Raw genomic sequence first — 18,348 nt, forward strand, 5'->3', positions numbered from 1 at the left:
GAAAATAACTAAAAGAATTAGTGCAATATACTGGACAGATCAAAATAAAATGTACTTTGGAAAACAAAGTTGCAAAGTTCATTACTGACAGACAGCAGTACTTATGTTACAGATACAGGAGCATCATTTATTACTGTTCTAGCCATAAAGGAAGAACTTAGAACCCCTTTTGATTAGAGAGGAAAAAAAGTTAGCTTTAAGTAACTGTACATTCTGTATACCTTTAAGCAACTCTTAAATATTACAGAAAGTATTAAACAAATGTAGACTACAATGCAGAGTACCTATTTACAGTACATTAATATCCAAATTTAAAATCAAGATGGATGTACATAATCGTTAGTGCACTATTTTTTTCCTTAGGGGAAAAACATAAACTGTAATGGCCAGCAATGATCAAAAACAAGAAAGAAGTCACAGACACCAAGTTTGTTGTGGTTTTACTTGAAGAGCTCTTACAGTTTGTAGAGGAAAAAAGAAAAAGATCCTAAGTTGTAAAGTTGAATTTACTGGTCTGTACCCTCTGAACAGATTAGAAATGAAGTTAAGCTTGATTTATCACTAATTCCTTTAGATAACTAACTGGGTTGATATAATTTACATACAGTGTACCAACTAAAACTCCACTTTCCTGCAAGCATAGGGGTCTTAAAATTGTTAATGCAAGTATTATTTGTAATTAAATTATTAACTATGGAATGTATAACTAAACAGTAGATACCTGCAGAAACAACTGGTTGCATCAATACTGTGAATAAGTATAAGTAATTTTTAGACCCTGTTTCTAAAAAGGTTTTAAAGCACAATTGAGAATTATGAAAAGTCCCAACTCTATTTATTATAACAGTAATCAGTATTGAGGCTACAGGAACTGGCCAATTAGGTCCATGGAAAGTAGTTCTTCTACACCCCTAATGGTAAGTGATTTTTAAAACCTTTCAACTGAAGGAAGTTTATTCCGATTCCATCTCTCCTCTACTGCTGAAACATTATAGCCAGTGGTGGATACATGCATGTTAAAATTTTAGGTCAAAAGAAAAATCTGTATCATGAACTTGACTATTGTAAGTCTCTTCGCTGTTTGGAAGCTGTACTGGGCCAGGTTAAGCACTCCAATTCCATGGTTATTAACAGTTAGGAAGCAGAAGAATATTCAGAACAGTTTAAAGCAATTGATGTTTTAGTTACTACAACATTGACTCTTGGGTGGTTGTGTGGGTTCAGTAAGGTCTACTCCTCTTCCTCTGGCAGAGTTCGCTCCTGCATTCTGTGGCTCATTCTTGGGCAATTTTTTTGCTATAAAATCAACAAGAAATAAGAGTTAAAACTGAGATTGTACTAAGATTAAATCACCTGAGTACACAAACAGTCAACACTTTATTACTCTATAAGCATATGAATATAATCACTATAAAATCTGATTTGATTCAGTGTGTTGGTAATAAAAGAAGTTAAGACACTTAACTTCTTAATGATTAACTACCTTATCTATGATTTTCAAGAGTGAAATGCATTAGCAACTTGAGCAGTAAAATTTATCTGCACTGGTATGCTATGCCAGTAAATGATGGCTCTTGTGGGAATCCACCTACACAGAAGAGGCTTTAAGATCAGGATGTTAGTGCTAAAAGATACAGAAAGACTGAAAAGGCACAAAACACAGAAAGAAATGGGTCAAACTACTGCCCAGCTATCTAGCCAGAGTAAGTTTTTGCATACAACATATAAAGTAGCCCTCAGCACTAGATCAAGTCTCCTCTTTTTTGCAAGCTCTCTCTTCTCTCCAGCTCTTACGAGTCAATTGACAGTGATAATTTCTTTGTTGTCCTTGTAGCTCCAGGGTACCTCCTCAGTCCTGACGTGAAAGGTAAGGGTGACAAATGTTACCCTTCTGAGCAGTAGCTCATCTTAGCAATATTCTGATGGAGAGAATGCTAAGTTCTATGTAAAAGGACTTCCATGGGGCCATCTTGCCCATGTTACCAGGACCCAACAACCATCCCTGTTCTACAGTTTGGCTGCATGCTTCAATTCCAAAGTAATTACTTTGACCAGCTTTTTTCCTAAAAGGAATGAAATGCAAGTATAACAGCCAGAAACCCAGCAGAGTACACATCAACAAGATGTGTTGTGATGCTAGATAATCTCAGGCTGCTAGGTAATCTCATCTAGGCTCCCTTTCCCACAAAAGGTTAGACCAGACCATCTCTTGAGGTCCTTTCCAACTTTGGCTGTTCTACGATTCTGTGATAGAACCCAAGAGTTGACATGGTATTAAGCTATTGAGACAGTACAAAGGGACAAAGCACCAGTAGAAAAATGCTCTCAGAGCACTGTTGTTTTGGATTCTAGATACATTCTAGAACTGCAAATTAACATGATTTTTTTTTAACTGGAAGCTCTGAATGAGCTCTGAAGCAGTCAATTTACAAGCAGCTGTAGTTTGCATCCCTCAATTCTGTCCATGTTCTCATTTTTCTTTTTCTCCCATTTTTGAAGACCATATTTACACACGGTCCTAAGAACTGCATCCGTGTTGTGCGAAAGGCCATTCCAAGTTCCATGCAATCCTTATAGCCTCGTCAAGATTTCCTTTCAGGGTCCACTGCTGCACAGATCTTGTTCTGATGCACTGACAAAGCTGAATTTCGCTCATCAATGTGAAAGAATACTCACATGGACAACCAACCTTGCAGACAAAATACCTAGGTACTGACTGGGCATTGTTTTCTCAAGTTTACTTTGTATACTTCATTAAAATATGGAGAGGTAAGAACTATTGTGGATATAACAAATTACCAAAAAACCTATCAGATTTTGGGGATTAATTTTCTTTTTTTTTTTAAACAACATGCAAACTGCATCTTTAGACAAATTAATTTTTAAATTTCACCAGAACAGTGTAACTGAGCATTTCTGTACCATTAAATGCAGGCCTATCTAGAGCATTGATGAGAAAAATATACTTTCTACTCATACAGTTATGTGTTGTTCCCCCCCCTCCCCAAGTATTTATAGTTAATATGAAGCAAGTACTTGTTATAAAGTGTTGCTATAGTGATAATTTAACTTGCATCTGCTCAAAGTTTGAACCATCCCACAAATTACTTTCTGCTTTACTGATTTGGAAAGCAGAAGATAAGAGCTCTTTAGAAACATTTAATTTTGATAGCAATGCTATTTTTCACAAAAAGAAGTTGGATGGAGAGGTCACTGTAGTGCAAAACATGAAACAGATTTAATAAGGTTATTTGACAGTATACATTACTAAACCCCAGTAGCAGAGCCACTACTGTGATTAAGGTTATTACTAAATAGGTTGGTGACCAGCCTAAAAACACATGCTTTCTTTTTCCTTCACTTTCAAAATTTTATTAACAATGAAATATAATTTTGTGTCTATCAATGGAATTCACGAAATTTCTTAGTAATTTATACTTACTATTACATGTTAGCATCTTTACAGAAATCCCTAAGATGACGTTAGGCCTAAAAATGTATTAGTAAATTTACTTTTCACATGAAGTGTCCTTTACTTATACTTGGACATTGAATTTAAGCGCACATTGTCATCTTTGGCACAACTTCCAGATTTCAGATAGCTGCATTTGGAATTCAAGCAAAATTTTAACACAAAAGTGTATTTAGCAAATATTTTGCTTAGACTAAAATGAATACTTGACTTTTTTTTTTTTAAGCAAGCCTATTATCATTCTGCCATTTTGAAATGTTTCCAGCTTCAATTACAGCTGTCTCATAAGAGGTACATTATTGCAGGTTCTGCACCTATCCAAGGCAGTGTGGAATCTGCTGCAAACAACATACCATCAAAAGGCACACATGTATACACTTTCACTTACATTCTTACACTAATTTGATTAAAAAATGTCAAGTACATCTTACAATTAAGAAAAGCTGTGTAAAGCTTTTCATAGTTACCTATACCATGGGAAAGGTGTTTTTTTGTATGTAACAACTAAAGCCTAATTTTGCTTGAACTTAAAGCAGTGCAAGTTTTCATCATGGAATCAAAACAGGTACACGGAGCTTGCTGACAGACTTCAAGAGTGACCTAGCTTAGCTATTCCAAGTTAACCGAAGTGTTTTGGTGCTTGACTGAAGACCTGTGCAACTGTGCTTCAAGTAAGTTTATCTGACTTCTGAACATCAAAAAGGATCTGAAAGGGCCTAAGGAAACTTCACTGCCAGAAATAATTCAGGTGAAAAACAAAAGATCTTGGGTTAGGAAGATTGTGATGGTATGTATCTCCTGAAAACAATTCCCTTAAATTCTCAGTTTGTTCATAAACTCACCAATTGCCATGAATATTTCATTTACATTCATAGATGTTTTGGCAGACGTCTCCATGAACAATAAGCTGTTGTCATCTGCATAAGCCTGTGCTTCCTGAAAGTTAACATAAGAATGCATTACTTGATTAAAAAAAAAATTAAAAAAAAAAATCACATAATCATTACACATTATACTTTTATTGCTACTAAGGAACAATTTCTATACCATTTTGAAAGAAAGAAAGTTTGTTTAGACAGCCATGTGACAATGTGTTATTCATCAGCTATGAAGAAGTTACAATTCCATCATGCAGTTACACATTTAGAACTGCAATCTTAAAAATCCCTACTCATCTTAAAAATATCCAGATGGAAAAATCTCAGACAAAACTAAATAATAAATAAAAATATTTATTAAAAAGTCAACCCTGATCGAGAACACTAGCTGTGATAGCAAGAACAAATAAGCTCCAGAAAGTGCCATCAAATGTCAGAAAGTCTATTATTACCCTGGAAAGAAGGCAGTTTGTGAACTATCTTGAATCTTTCAATCATTGAGGCAGATGTATCAGAACAGTTTCATTATCCTGACAGAAATTCACAATTATAAAACAAATACAGTATTAAGTATCTTGCCACATTATCTCCTTTTTCAGGCTGAATTTTGATCTGAAATACACTGTTTAAAAGAAGTTTCCTATTTTTGCCACTTCCTGTTAGCCAATTCAGCTGACAATCCCCAGCTTATACTTGTGTAACTGCCATTGCATTCAATAGGAAATCTGCAAAAAGCCAAACTACAGAATACCTATGATGAAAAAAATAATCTACAGCATTCTATATTCATTTAAGTGACATCTGCTAGTATCTATGTAACTATATCTGAAATAACATATGAACAAATACCTAGACATCTAAAATGTGCTTTGCCATGAGAAAGGATTGTCAAGCCTGTGAGGAGCCCATAAATCCACATTAACAAAAGAACGAACATTTGAAAAATATTAAGGTTGTAATTGTACAAAAAGTAGTAATGGTATTTCTACTTTGGTAATTAAATTTGATTAAGTTTTTGATTGCACACATGTATGAAATTTTTGTGAAATACCACAATTTTTTACAAAGCACAAAGGTCTTCTGTCACACAGCTTTATGTTACCATTGACACGTAAGTACAAAATTAGAAAACCGCATTGTTGAATTCTGGCAGAAAAATACCTAAAACACACTGCTAACCTTCATAGTCCGACTCCTACAGTTACAAAAGGATTCATTACTATACACAGCAGTATCTCACACAGTGACACCAAATACCGATTAAAACCATTAAGAGAATTAATGACTAATAAATATGATCTTAATTCAAATTCAATCAATCATGAATGGACCAGAACCACCTGCAGTAAGTTTTACATGCTTTGGCAGCTGTTTTCTGATGCCTTGGTTAAACTTTCTAGAAGATAAAATATAGCAGCGAGAGCACAGATACATCCACTAAACTAAAAAGAATGCCATGAAAACCACTATTAAAACTTGCACACTGCTTCAACAGTATGGCCTAAGCAACTTAAGCACATCAGTCAGCTTTGTATCATATGATAATCAAAATTCTCCTGCTGACAAGTCAGAGAGAATGGTTTGCACTGAGAACTACTACTAGCTCACCCATTGAAACTCTAGTTACGGGTAATTTTGGGTAGAAGACAAGAGGCCACACCAAAGAACAGAACTGCAATTAGCCTTACAAATATGCAAATAAATTAGTTATTCCTCAAAGTCAAACTTAATTCTTCAAAAAAGTCTATTGCTACATATCACTTGTACAGAAATAGATTTTTTCAGTAGCATGTATAATTTAATTAGTTTCAGCTGACATTTACATTTAACAACATGATCTCTATAAGAACCAGCTAGGCTATGCATATAAGCTCCTCCTATGTTTATTTACTTTCTATTTCAAGAAATATACAGAAATTATGTACATACCTGGAAATCCACAGCTCTTTTGTTAGCTAGATCAGCTTTGTTTCCTGCTAAAGCTATTACAATGTTAGGACTTGCTTGTCGCTGAAGTTCTTTGACCCAATTTTTCGCTCTGGCAAAGGATTCCTGTTAATGATTGCAAAATGATGCAACTTGAGTTTTGTCATCCTTTTGTACTCACCTATTATCCCAATCTCTGTTATCTATACTTCAAGCAAAAGACCAATGCAAGGCTGCTACCTTTGTCCAAAGGCACACTCCAACTTACCAACTGAGCTTTTTAGAACGAAACATTCCTACCTTAGTTCTCAAATGTGCTTAGTTGGGATAATGCTGAAAAAGTAAGTAAAGATAGGAAGATCTTTATGTTGACAGAGTAAGGAAAGAGAAGTGGTTGAGAGAGAAAACAGGAATTTTAATTTCTCTTCTAGAAGAATCAAGTTTATGAACAGCTATATTGAAAGGGTCTCGAAACACTTTCTAATTACTGAGCACTGTTCATTATGGTACAGGGTTTCTGGTTTTTTTGAGGGTTTTGGTTTTTAAGTCTCATTTTACCAAAAACAAGTGAAGCTTATCTGATCTAAGTTCAAATAAAAAGAAATCACATAACCTTAGGGTTTGGTCTCAATGGCTTGTGCTGCCTTTCCAATCCTTACCTGTAACTTGCAATAATATTAAAAATAATGTGTTTCACAATCAGAAATAAAGTGCCACCACGAATGTGGTGAGAGTAACACCTCAATTCTGGTAAATTGATTTAAAGGTGGGTTTGAAACACTTCCACAACAGAATTTGCTTTCTTTCTCTCTTTAATACAATAAAAAAACCCCTAGAAATGGTCTTTTGGCAAGAAAGGTTTACAGACACAATTTAACATTACATAGTCCAATATGAAATAAGCAACCTGATCCAGTGAAAGATGTCACTGCCCATGGCAGGGGGGTTGGACTAGATGACCTTTAAAGGACCCTTCCAATGCAAACCATTCTCTGATTCTACGAAACAATGAATTGATTCACACAAATCAGTGAGAAAAATTAAGGAAAGATTGATGCAAGACTGCTAACTTCCAAATCCCCCTTGTGCCTCCCTAATATAGTACTTACCTCATTTGTGATGTCGTATACCACTATAGCTGCTTGCGCTCCTCTGTAGTACATGGGTGCTAAACTGTGGTACCGCTCTTGCCCAGCAGTATCCCAGATTTCAAATTTTACCGTTGTATCGTCAAGACATACAGTCTGGGTTAGAAAAGCAGCTACAAAAAAGATAGAGGTGCTGAAACCAGAAGTCTGCTTGTATCTCTATATTCTTATAAAATTATGTTCACAGGGATGCAAATATTTCCATAAACAATTCAAGCCTATTATTAAAATATAGCAGGTTTGAAGCAAGCATTAGCTGATAGACCATAACTCTGATCAACACAGAACAGTTATTTAAACAACCAGTCTTTCCTCAAGTTAAGGACATAACAAAGCAATAATTGGAAAGAATCCACCCCCCCCCCTTCTTTTTTAGTAGTAACCACAAGCCTTCTCAAGTCTTCTAGAAACACTTCTTCCTGCTTCAACAGACTATACAGAGTACCAGTAACAGCATCCCATCATGCTATAATCCAACAGTTCAGATATTTACAGTTCTACACATTTACATTACTTGAATAGTATTTTAAAGCCTTGATTTTCAGCTCCTGACAACTCCACATTAGCTAATGGATATGGAAGAAAGAATCACTTCCCAAAAGTTCTTGTTCTTAAAGCAGCCATATTTTTGACTTTGCAAGTGATCTCAAGAATTGATTTCAGCATAATTTTGACAGCCTGCAGTTTCAGGGAAACTTGCATCCATTGCCACTACAGCTGAATGCATTACCATAAACCATGGTCTTCTAATTACAGAAAACAGTAAGTCACTTATTCCAAGACTTCAAACAGTTACTCCTAGTAAAGATTTTCCATTCAGATTAAGGTACATATTAGAAATAGGGAGGTGAGTACCCACACAATATAGAAACCCATATTACAAAACTAAGCTAGAATCTCAAGTATTTCTTGGGGAAAAAAAACACTGAAAAGCAAGATTTCCTTGTACTGGGTTCCCTTAACCCTTTGAGTTTTAACTCAGCCATCTTTTCTACCTTAGCTTTAGAAGTTTAAAAATAAGCACACAGCTATTACAGTGGTCTGACAGGCTGTCTTGATTATCTGCTTTGTTTGCCCAGTTATAGTACATATACAACAGAAAATGCAATAATTCCAAGAATTTAGATGAAAGTTTGAGCAATCCAGCATAAATGCTTGGAGTTGTTTTTCCAGCCATACAGTGAAATACTGTGGACTGGCTTGCCCTTGCTCCTTCCACAAACAAACAACAACAAAAAATATTTTAAGACCTTCTGCTTGATGAAACACTAAGGGAAGCCCCCTAGTTGGCTGAACTGGGGTCTCTCATCACTAAGCATACTGCCAGACTGTGGCCGATTTAAATCAAATGTCTGAAGAGGCACTGACCCATAACCCTTGCATAGCTGGGATGTTACCCTGTCCCACAGACTCCAAGACATCATAGCTTATGAATCATTCCAAAACTGCTGCAACTTTCAACTCAACTTATTACAGTAAACCAAAAGCAAGTCAATCTTGCTTTATAAAGGACACCGTAACTACCATACAGAAGCTGACTAGTTAAGTGGTCAAGTGTTCCTGTTTCAGGGGTATTAGCATCCATCACAGATGAGCAGGCAGGTTGGAGAAGGTAAAGGCTTTGATGTTCCAATGTTAAAGCACCATAAATCTCTCTAAATGCTAAATATCCAAGCACTGGTAAAACAGGGTCCTCTTGGTAGCTCCCTAAGCAGCCCAGAACCAAAATAAAAAAAACCCAAAACATACATCCTGCATCAGACTAAGGGCCACCTCCTCACAACCAGCTCAACTTTCTATTTCTCCAAGGCAGAGACAAGATGTTAAACAAGTGGAATTTGAAGTTCTTACAGACATTATTCTCTTCAACAGAAGAATGTACCTACACTCCATAAATGAAGGGATGTACTCAGGAAGAGAATTAAAACAAGGGTTTTATTCTATGACATCCTCTTGTTTTTGTTGAAAGTACACTTCAACCACCACAAAATGCCTGTGGCATTTTGCTTCTGCAAACAAGGTAACTTTCTTCTATCTTGCAAGGCCATAGTAATTGACAATTAATCAGCTGTGTTAATTATCTGAAAGCCTATCATCCTTAACAGCCATACTTTTGTCTTAAGCAAATAACAGGCATTGCTACACTAGTCTGAAGTGGCAAAGTCTAGTTATCAAACACACCACCACCATCCAACATGTCTGCCTTTAACTGCACTGTCTTTCAGATGTTTTTATTCAGATTCACAATGCACATAAGCCTCTCTTTGTTAAAAGGCCCTTCTGTATACAAAGAAAATTATGCTTTAGACAACTACAAGCTACAGAGTTAGACAGCTTTCTCTATGGAAAACTTTTTCTGAATCACAGCATTGCTACATTTCATATCTCTCAGTTGTATTATATGGCATTTCCTTGTTTCTATTTTATAGAGAAGAGATGCAAGTTAATACAGAGATTACATTAAACTCTATATATCAGAACGTGAACTTAAGCTCTTGTTTAACCTTTGTATAGATTTTAAACAGTGTAACAGGGTGTGGGTTATCCCTGGTTCTAGCCAGACACTAAAACAAGAAAAAACAAAAAGGAGGTTAAATGAATTGGAGATCACTGAAATTGAACAATGAATTTCACTTCATTTTAACAGTGTTTTTTTAACTAAAAACCACGTTGATATTGGGAAGTTAGTTCACTATAGATCATATTACCACATAGCTGTATGAGATAATAGAGAAACCTTTCACACTAACACTTATCCTAAAGCCATTATAAAACACACAAAGCCAAAAGCAAGCATTAGTAAGACTGCTAAAGGAGGAAAAAAGTGGTTCTCCATTTATGCTGACAGACACAAAATAAATACATGTAACAGTTAGAAATAGGGTAAAAAAAAATGATGCAATGAAATTCAGCTTGTATTGATTTTTGTAAGCTTTGTAGATTGTTTACATTTCAACAACTGTTCATGTGCTAAGACACACACCAGACCACAGAAAGAGCTTCACATAAATACTACAATGAAACAGACTGATTCATGCAAGCAGCAACAGGGACTATTGGAGAATATTTATCAATCCATATATTTGTTTAAGTCTGTATGCCGTTGGGTAGTTTTAGGATAAGTCTAAATTTATCCAAGGACGAATACAGCTCAAAGAACAAGCAACTTCAACATACAATATAACAGAAGAAATCTGTCAGGGGGGTGGGGGTGGGATAAAAATCTGTTCACAGTTAAACAGATTTTTTTTTTTTTTAATTCTAGTAGCCAGCACCTGTTCTGTTTGAAGTCACAAAATGTAAAACCAGCACATTAAATTCTGTGATTACTAACAAAGAAAGGTATATCCAGAAATGTAGCAAGTTCTCCCAAATCAAAAGCAAAGCCAGGATGCATAAATGACAACACAACCTTTTCTGATAATGCAGCACTTTGTTTTCATAGAAACTAAGTTCTTAATTCTTATTAAGCAGTTATTTCGTGCATTAAGCATACAGCACAATTAAAATAGCCACACATCCACCCACAAACAAAATGTAACATCAAGCCCAGTTTTCAAAACTATGCAGTTCAAGCACATGTTTGCTTTCTCCACTTGACATGGATGTTTGCTACAGCCTTGTGCCAACTACAACTTCTAGCTTAGAAAGTTATAGTTCTCAATTAGAGACATAGGGCTCAGATTTGATCCTTGCTGTCAATAACCCATTCTAGAAGTGCCATTACATTCAAGGTTGTCAAGGGCAAGGACAACAAACTCAACATGAAACAAATTAACAGGATAATTTTCTCACCTCCAATCGTACTTTCTTGAAACTCATGAAACTGTCCTTTTACAAAACGAAGCACCAAACTTGATTTGCCAACTGCAGACTCTCCTAGAAGTACTAGTTTGAACTGGCAAATTTTATTTCCAGCATTTGGCCCATTGGGTCTTGTTGCTCCTCGATTAGCCATGCCCAAATTAGAAAGAAGTCCTTTTTTTCAAGCTCTTGAAACCAAGTTCCAGGATTCAGATCTCAGTGGTGCTTCTGCCAGTTAACAACCTGTTCGTGAAAGACAGTGGGTGGTATTAGATTTACAAAACAAGTAAGAAAAATCTTATTCACTAATGCAACATGGATTACATATAACTTGTCCTAATATTTACTAAAGTCAATAGTCCAGAGTACAGCTACCATCACTGTTAAGATGTCAACTATAGACAAAATCTATGACAAATGAACCAGTTATCCTTCAGTACCTACTCTTCCTATTAAAGCTTCAAATTTGGACATCAAAACCCAATTATGTTTCTTATTGCAAGACTTCAGTCTCTTATTTCTTAACATATCAAGATTGAAGTACAACACAACGGATTCAGACTTTCACATTATTGGTAAAATATCAAATTACAAGAAATAATATTTTTTCCATAATTTTGCTATTGCTAAGCAATATTCCAAAGTCAGCACCACTAAAGGATGCTAAAAAATTGAGCAAATTGGGAAAACTCAATCACCGCATCAAGTTCTTTGCAAGTATACTTCATCAATTCACTTCTATCATGTACATCAAATGCAATTTCCTTAAATAAAAGTACAGAAGATCTTGACGTACAAATCACTAATACATTCTCCAGTTAACAATTGTACTTTAAGAAGCAAAACCACAAAGCCTTCCATATGTAGAAAAATGGATTGTCTTGACCAGTAAGAATTCCAGATCCCTTTGGGCAAGACACCAGAGAACTATCAGATGATGATAAATTGCTACTTCCAATACTAACACACATGCTAGCAGATCAATATTCACAACAGAGATCTTCATTAACAACAAGTATGAACAGTGTATTCCTTAGTCTACCTACTCTTCTTTCAAACTCCTTAAAAAAAAAAAATCACGATATTTATTCATATGGACAGGGAAGCCTTTAGACTCTGCTGATATCACTTCTGAGCCTAAGATTTATGTTTTTACACACTTCACAGTAGATATTAAATCTTTTTGCAGCTAGGCATTGATGTATGAAAGACTGGCATAATAATTTTCTGTATTCCCTTTCCTCCCAGTTCCCAAAACAAAATTCCAAGTGAGCCCATTGGAAATATGCCTAAGTAATGGTCACTCAGCTATCAGCGAGAGAAACACCTGCTTCTGTATTTCTGCTACCAAAAAAATCCAAACCAAAACAAAAAACCCCAAACCAAAATAAAAACCAGTTTATAAATTTGTCCTACTCCAGTTGATTACTTGAATTGTGCACACTTTGTGGGGATACAGCTTTCCTAGCATCTAGAATGCAAGCAAGTTAGTTTAGAGCATGTTCTCCTACTGCAGAAAATGGCTTTAATACATATGTTGCAAAAAGGTAAGCAAACTTACTACTTTCAAACCATTTCTTGCTCCTTCTTCCTTATGGTAAGGCAACAACATTTTAAACCAAGCAATAGTCTTTAGCCATCTTCCCATTTCAAACCACTTAGCACATATCAGGCACTTGAGCATTCCAGTTTGCTACACACCTAGCTCAGACACTAATCCTTCATTCTCCTTCCTAACTCTCCCTTTTGTAAACTCAACACAAGTCCCGAAGAATCTTCTTTTCTGGAAAGTGCTTCTAGCACCCTAGCAGAATCCCATCCTCCACTAAGATACTCCCTTACAAACTAATTTCTATGCAATAAACGAGAAAGAAATCTTAGCATTATTTATTCACTAACGTAACAGTTGAAAAACTGGTATATTATTTCTCAGTGTAAACAGAACTTGAATATAGGTCTTAGAAAAAAATATTTTCAACATCTTAAAGGCACTCCTATGTGCTCATGTTGCTCATTTTCCCATACCTCTCAAAATAATTTAGCTTCTTCCAGGCAGGATATTCCAAGCTTGTATTCATCCCTGTCTGTCCTGAGTTTGTGTCCTGTTTGACTATTATGATATTCTTAAATCAACAGATTTTTTTTTTAATTGCACATGATCTAATCAATATCAAATTTTAGACATATGTTCTTACAAACACGTGAAAGTATACTACAGTGAAAGAATGTTTCTCTGAAGCAAAAAAGCCCCTGCATATCCAACCACCATTATTATCAAGTATCATGATAACTACATACTAAAATTCTTACTCATTAAATTAATTTTGGTTGAATATTTTAGAATATAGTAATGGATCCAGTTATTTTGAAAGTACCAGACCTTTCATCCTTACAACATAAAACAATTCATGCACAGCTGGTGTATCGGTTCTCAGGCAAGACTCTTCCCCCCACAGGTGCTGCTGAAATACGCCTCAGAAGTTGTGGAGCAATTTGGATAAAAATGGATCAGTGACAACAGTTAATCTCTCCCTAATTATACTATAAGAGAGAAAGAAGCAAGGCATAGCCAAAATATAGGTAGCTCAAAATACGGTTAGCCATTTGTTTATATTTTCCTTTGGAAAACTAATGAAGACAATTAAGTTATTTCTGTTTTAAAATGAAATACACCTGTTTGCTATAGCATTCTAGTGTGTTCGGATAACCACGATATAATTTAAAACCCTTTAATCTTAATTCCTCCCATGTTTTTCTACACTCTGCAGCATCAACAAAGACTCAAGGACTATACCCAATGACCATGTGAGTTAGTACTCTTTGGAGCAAGTGACTTCTAGATGACACACAGTAAGGAAATCAACCCACGACACTGGTTACTCGCTATGACTACTTTTTCACTTGCTGTCTCCCATATTGAGAGCAAAAGGAGGCACGATAGAAAAACAGGCAAGACTGATTTAACTCACATAATATCTTATTTGTTTCAACCAGCCATTTACAGCTTTTAGTTATTCAGATTTATATCGCCTACAAAATAGTAATTACTATCCCTTGAAAAACTCCTTCAGAACCCAAAGCTGAAACAGGTTGTCAAGAAAAATACCTACCTAATTCAATTTTTGTAGATGCCCAAGCTACAGAAGCTGTAAAACTACAGGTGTAGTGTAAACACAGGTGTAAACACACACTTACAACATCCCCCCTCCCCAAATCATTCTAGACACTCAGATACCACATACAAAAGTAACTAGCTGTCAAGATGACAAGAGATCACACTACCTGAGAGGAAGACCAGCAAGTCCCAGAAAGATACTTCAAACATCATTCATTCAATAGCCACATCAATATATCTAATAACTTAATAATAAAACCTACTACAGTCATACCACCCACTTTTTAACAGCTCAGGATAAAAAAAATATGCAAGACTGAAAAACCTGATAGAGTGTTTTGATATATTAAAAAAGTCACTAACACCTATAAGTGTATATTGAAATCACCACCTTTTGAAATTTCATATGACATTGAAACTGTTCAGTAAGTTCACAACAAGGCAGCAAACAAACACAAAAAATAATGAACAGATTTTCTTAATCTGAAGAGAAGCAGTACTACAGTTTGACATAGCCATTACAGAATGTTTTTGGCCTGTTCTTTTCACATTTGTGTGCTGAACATAGGGCCTCACAAGGATTTAAAAGCAGATTTCAATGCTACAGACCCCGTGCATTCTCCAAGTGTCAGATCACATTCATTCTCCAGTTCCTTAAGTCACCTGTAAAATACTAGCCTTGAGAACTAAAAAAAACCCCACCACAGAAAAGCAGAATACTACATTCAGTACCCTACACACACACTGCAAATTCAAGTCTTTTTTGGCAAATCACTTTCAAGACAATTCCAAACACTTACTTCAAGTGCTTAGCAGCCATACCTATTTTTTTACCCTTAGCTTTGGTGAAAATTTCTAGGAAAAGACCCGCTAACATCCCCCCCCCCCCATTTTTGTATGCTAAGCAGACTTTGTATTCAATATGTTTGTAACGTGTGAAGAAAGAAAACCTTGGTAAGACATTTTCATTCATCTACACAAAAGCAAGTACACAACTGTTGGACTTAAACCAAGCTCTTAAACTGATACGTATGGAAGTTATGTAATGGAATTACTTATATAAAAATCTTCTGAGGAAAACACTATGGAAGTTTCTTAGATGGATGGCTTCACAAGGGTAAGAATGAGGAAGATTTTCTTACTTTTATGGAGTTTAATGTGAGAACTCCATCATGTATTAAAAAGCAAGGCCCATTTTGCAGTCTTGGGCACTGCAGATACATAGGTCCTTCTAGTAAGTAGGAACTTTCACTGTTCTCGTGAAGAGCCCCAAAAGCACAGCAGCTCCATGCTGAGAAGCCAGAACAACAAAGTTTGGAGCACATGATTAGGAAAGTACTCCAGTTAATCCTACCAAGTAATTTACCAGATGTTGGGTATTCTCATCACTCTAGAAGAGAAATTCATATGCTGCTAAATAATCTTTGTTAATGAGTTTTATTTATGAAAGAGAAGAGTCGTAAGTATTTTAATAGGTCACCACACAAATTTTACTATGTTTGAGTCTGCGTACAAAATACCAACAGTCCTAGCCAATACCTACAAAATCACAATTTAACGGCATAGTTCAGTCATGTAAGCATTCAGATCAGTGCCTATTTTAAACTACAAGAAAGCTAATACAGAAGTATCAAAATAACACTAGTGACAAAAGCCAGCCTACTGAAGAGATTAAGACAGCTAACACTGTTCCTACAGTGAATGTGATTAGAGTGCATTATCAAATATAAAGACCACAACAAAAATTCACAATATATTTAAAACTCGAACATTCCACCACTTTTACATTTCAGGGCAAATGACAGCATTTCCTACCATGAACACGCTTACTACTGTAGTAATTTCTAATAAACTTTTTCACACTCCATGAACAGAGACAGATTATACAACGCTGAGGCTGCAACCATTATCTACTTTAAATTTGTTTATACTGGACTATCTTGAATGTTTTAAAAAGCCTTATTTATTAGGCACTCCTGCTAACCAGTTTTTTGTTTTTCCCTTCCAGGTTTGGCAGAGTTAGCGTGGCATCTTACTGCAGCTTTCAAGACAGTGATATGTACAACTGTCAAAACGCTTGTCACATATAAGCCAGTTTATATTGAAACATAATGAGACAGTAAGTTAAACAAGTGAATCAACACAGTCACTGCAAAAAAATCATATCCTTCCAATTAAAGATAATAATCTCATAAGCTCACATGAATGATGTATAGTACCAATTGCTTTCAGATAAACTGATTTATCATACAGGAAATATAAGTAATGATGACTGTACTGTCATTGTCTCTAGCCACCTCACTTCAGCCAACATCTACCTTTTTCCTGACATTTCTTATTACAGAGTAACAATACACACATGCAATCTAGCCTGCCTGCAACTCTGAAAAGTCACTACCACATTGGAAAAAACAAAAATGCCATGCTTTTTACTCAGAATGAACTTTACATGGAAGAAGCTGATTAGTTTCAGCTGCTTAATTAGCTGTTCAGCCTCTCTTTTCTATCCCCTGGCTCTGAAAAAGGCATAAAGTAGAAAAAAAAAAATTAAAAAATCGAAAATGCTGAGAGAGTAGTAGCCTTTCATGACCCATTGTTTGGAACATTTTGATAGTTTTTAAACAATTCAGCTCTCCTCTGAAACATAAGAGGGCATAGGTTTATTCCTCCACCATACTCTAGCTTTATGTCTAGTTCCAATTAAGTCTTACGTAGAGCATACCCAGTGTACTAGGCCCGTCGTGATCCCCCGGATGGCGACGTGTTGTCAGAGTATTTTACTTCCCACCTTATTCAGCGTCCCTCCTCCGGCCGCAAGTGAAAGGGAAAGCGAGGGACCCATCACCCAACCTCCCCTTCCACACCTCACAAGCAACTCGAAGGGAGCAACCCTGCCCTTGTACCTGGACCCAGACAGCGGTAACTCACTGCAGGAGAGCCCGCAGGCAGGGAAGGATCCCCGCTCTCTCCTCGCCGCAGTCCCGGGCCCAGCCCCTCCAACCCCCGCCGCCGCCGTCACCACCACCTCCCCTCCCCCGCGGCTCCCTTCCAGGCACAGGAATAAGGGGAAGTGGGAAAATCGGGGGCGCCATTTTGAGACGGGAAGGGAGAGACCAGCCTCCCCGCCCCGCACGCCGAGCTGCCCACCTCGGCAGCCCGCACCACGGCCCAGTGTTTCCGCAGGTGGCGGCGGCGCCCCCCAGAGCGGCGGCCGCCGGCAGGAGCCCGAAGAGACGACGCCCCCCTCCCTTCCCCCCCCCCCCCACCTCACCGCCGCCGCCGCCGCCGCCGGGCCCCCCCGCCCCGCCTCCGCCTCCTCACCTGGCCGGGCCGCGGCGGCCGCGCGCGGGGTAGGGGGAGTAGGGGGAGCCGGGCGGCGGCGGCGCAGCGACGTCCGTCCGTCCGTCGGGGCTGGCGGGTGAGCCGGGGCAGGGTGGGCGGAGGAGGGGGAAGAGGGGAGGCGGCTCCTCGGCGGGGCGCGGGAGAGGGGTGGGGGCGGGGGGCGGGGGCGCAGCCGTGCCTCACCCAGCCCGCCGCCGACTTCCGCCGCCGCCTCTGCCCCGACCAAAACACACACACACACACACACACGGACGGACGGACGCACGTACTTCCGCCGCCGCCGCCACGTCACGGTCCGCACGCGGCATGCGCTTCCGGTTCGCCTGCGCATCACGTGACTCCCTTTCTTCCCCACCTTCTCCTCCTCCTTTTGTTTCCTCTTCCCGCCCCCCCCCGGGGGGGGGGGAAAGCGGCCGTTACCATGGCAACGCGGGGGCTGGAAACCCTTCCATACCTTCTCCCCTCCCCGCAACAATCGCCACGTGCCAGCCCGCGCGGAGGCCTCTGGGAGAGGCGCGAGGCGGGTTGGGCGTCCCGGCCGGACCGCGGTACCCGGGCCCCGCGTCGCCGCCGCCGCCGCCGGATGGAGCACAGGCGCGATGCGGGGCCGGAGGGAGGGAGGGGAGGGGTGTGTTCCCCCCGCCCAGGTTCGCTGCCTGTGTT

At 38.2% G+C, this 18,348-nt stretch overlaps 1 protein-coding gene across 1 annotated transcript; it reads right to left on the reverse strand.

The window, feature by feature from the left end:
• Positions 1-101: 101 nt before the first annotated feature.
• RAB5A (RAB5A, member RAS oncogene family) lies at positions 102-17,940 on the reverse strand. The gene is made up of 6 exons (XM_030008400.2): positions 17,665-17,940; positions 11,220-11,471; positions 7,386-7,537; positions 6,280-6,402; positions 4,315-4,408; positions 102-1,296 (listed from the first exon to the last, which is right to left on the reverse strand). The coding sequence occupies exons 2-6, from the start codon at positions 11,380-11,382 to the stop codon at positions 1,181-1,183; spliced, it is 648 nt and encodes a 215-aa protein (XP_029864260.1). The 5' UTR covers positions 11,383-11,471; positions 17,665-17,940; the 3' UTR covers positions 102-1,180.
• Between the last annotated feature and the right edge of the window lie 408 nt (positions 17,941-18,348).

The sequence above is a fragment of the Aquila chrysaetos genome, chromosome 3 (genome assembly GCF_900496995.4).
Source record: "Aquila chrysaetos chrysaetos chromosome 3, bAquChr1.4, whole genome shotgun sequence".
Lineage (NCBI taxonomy): Eukaryota > Metazoa > Chordata > Aves > Accipitriformes > Accipitridae > Aquila > Aquila chrysaetos.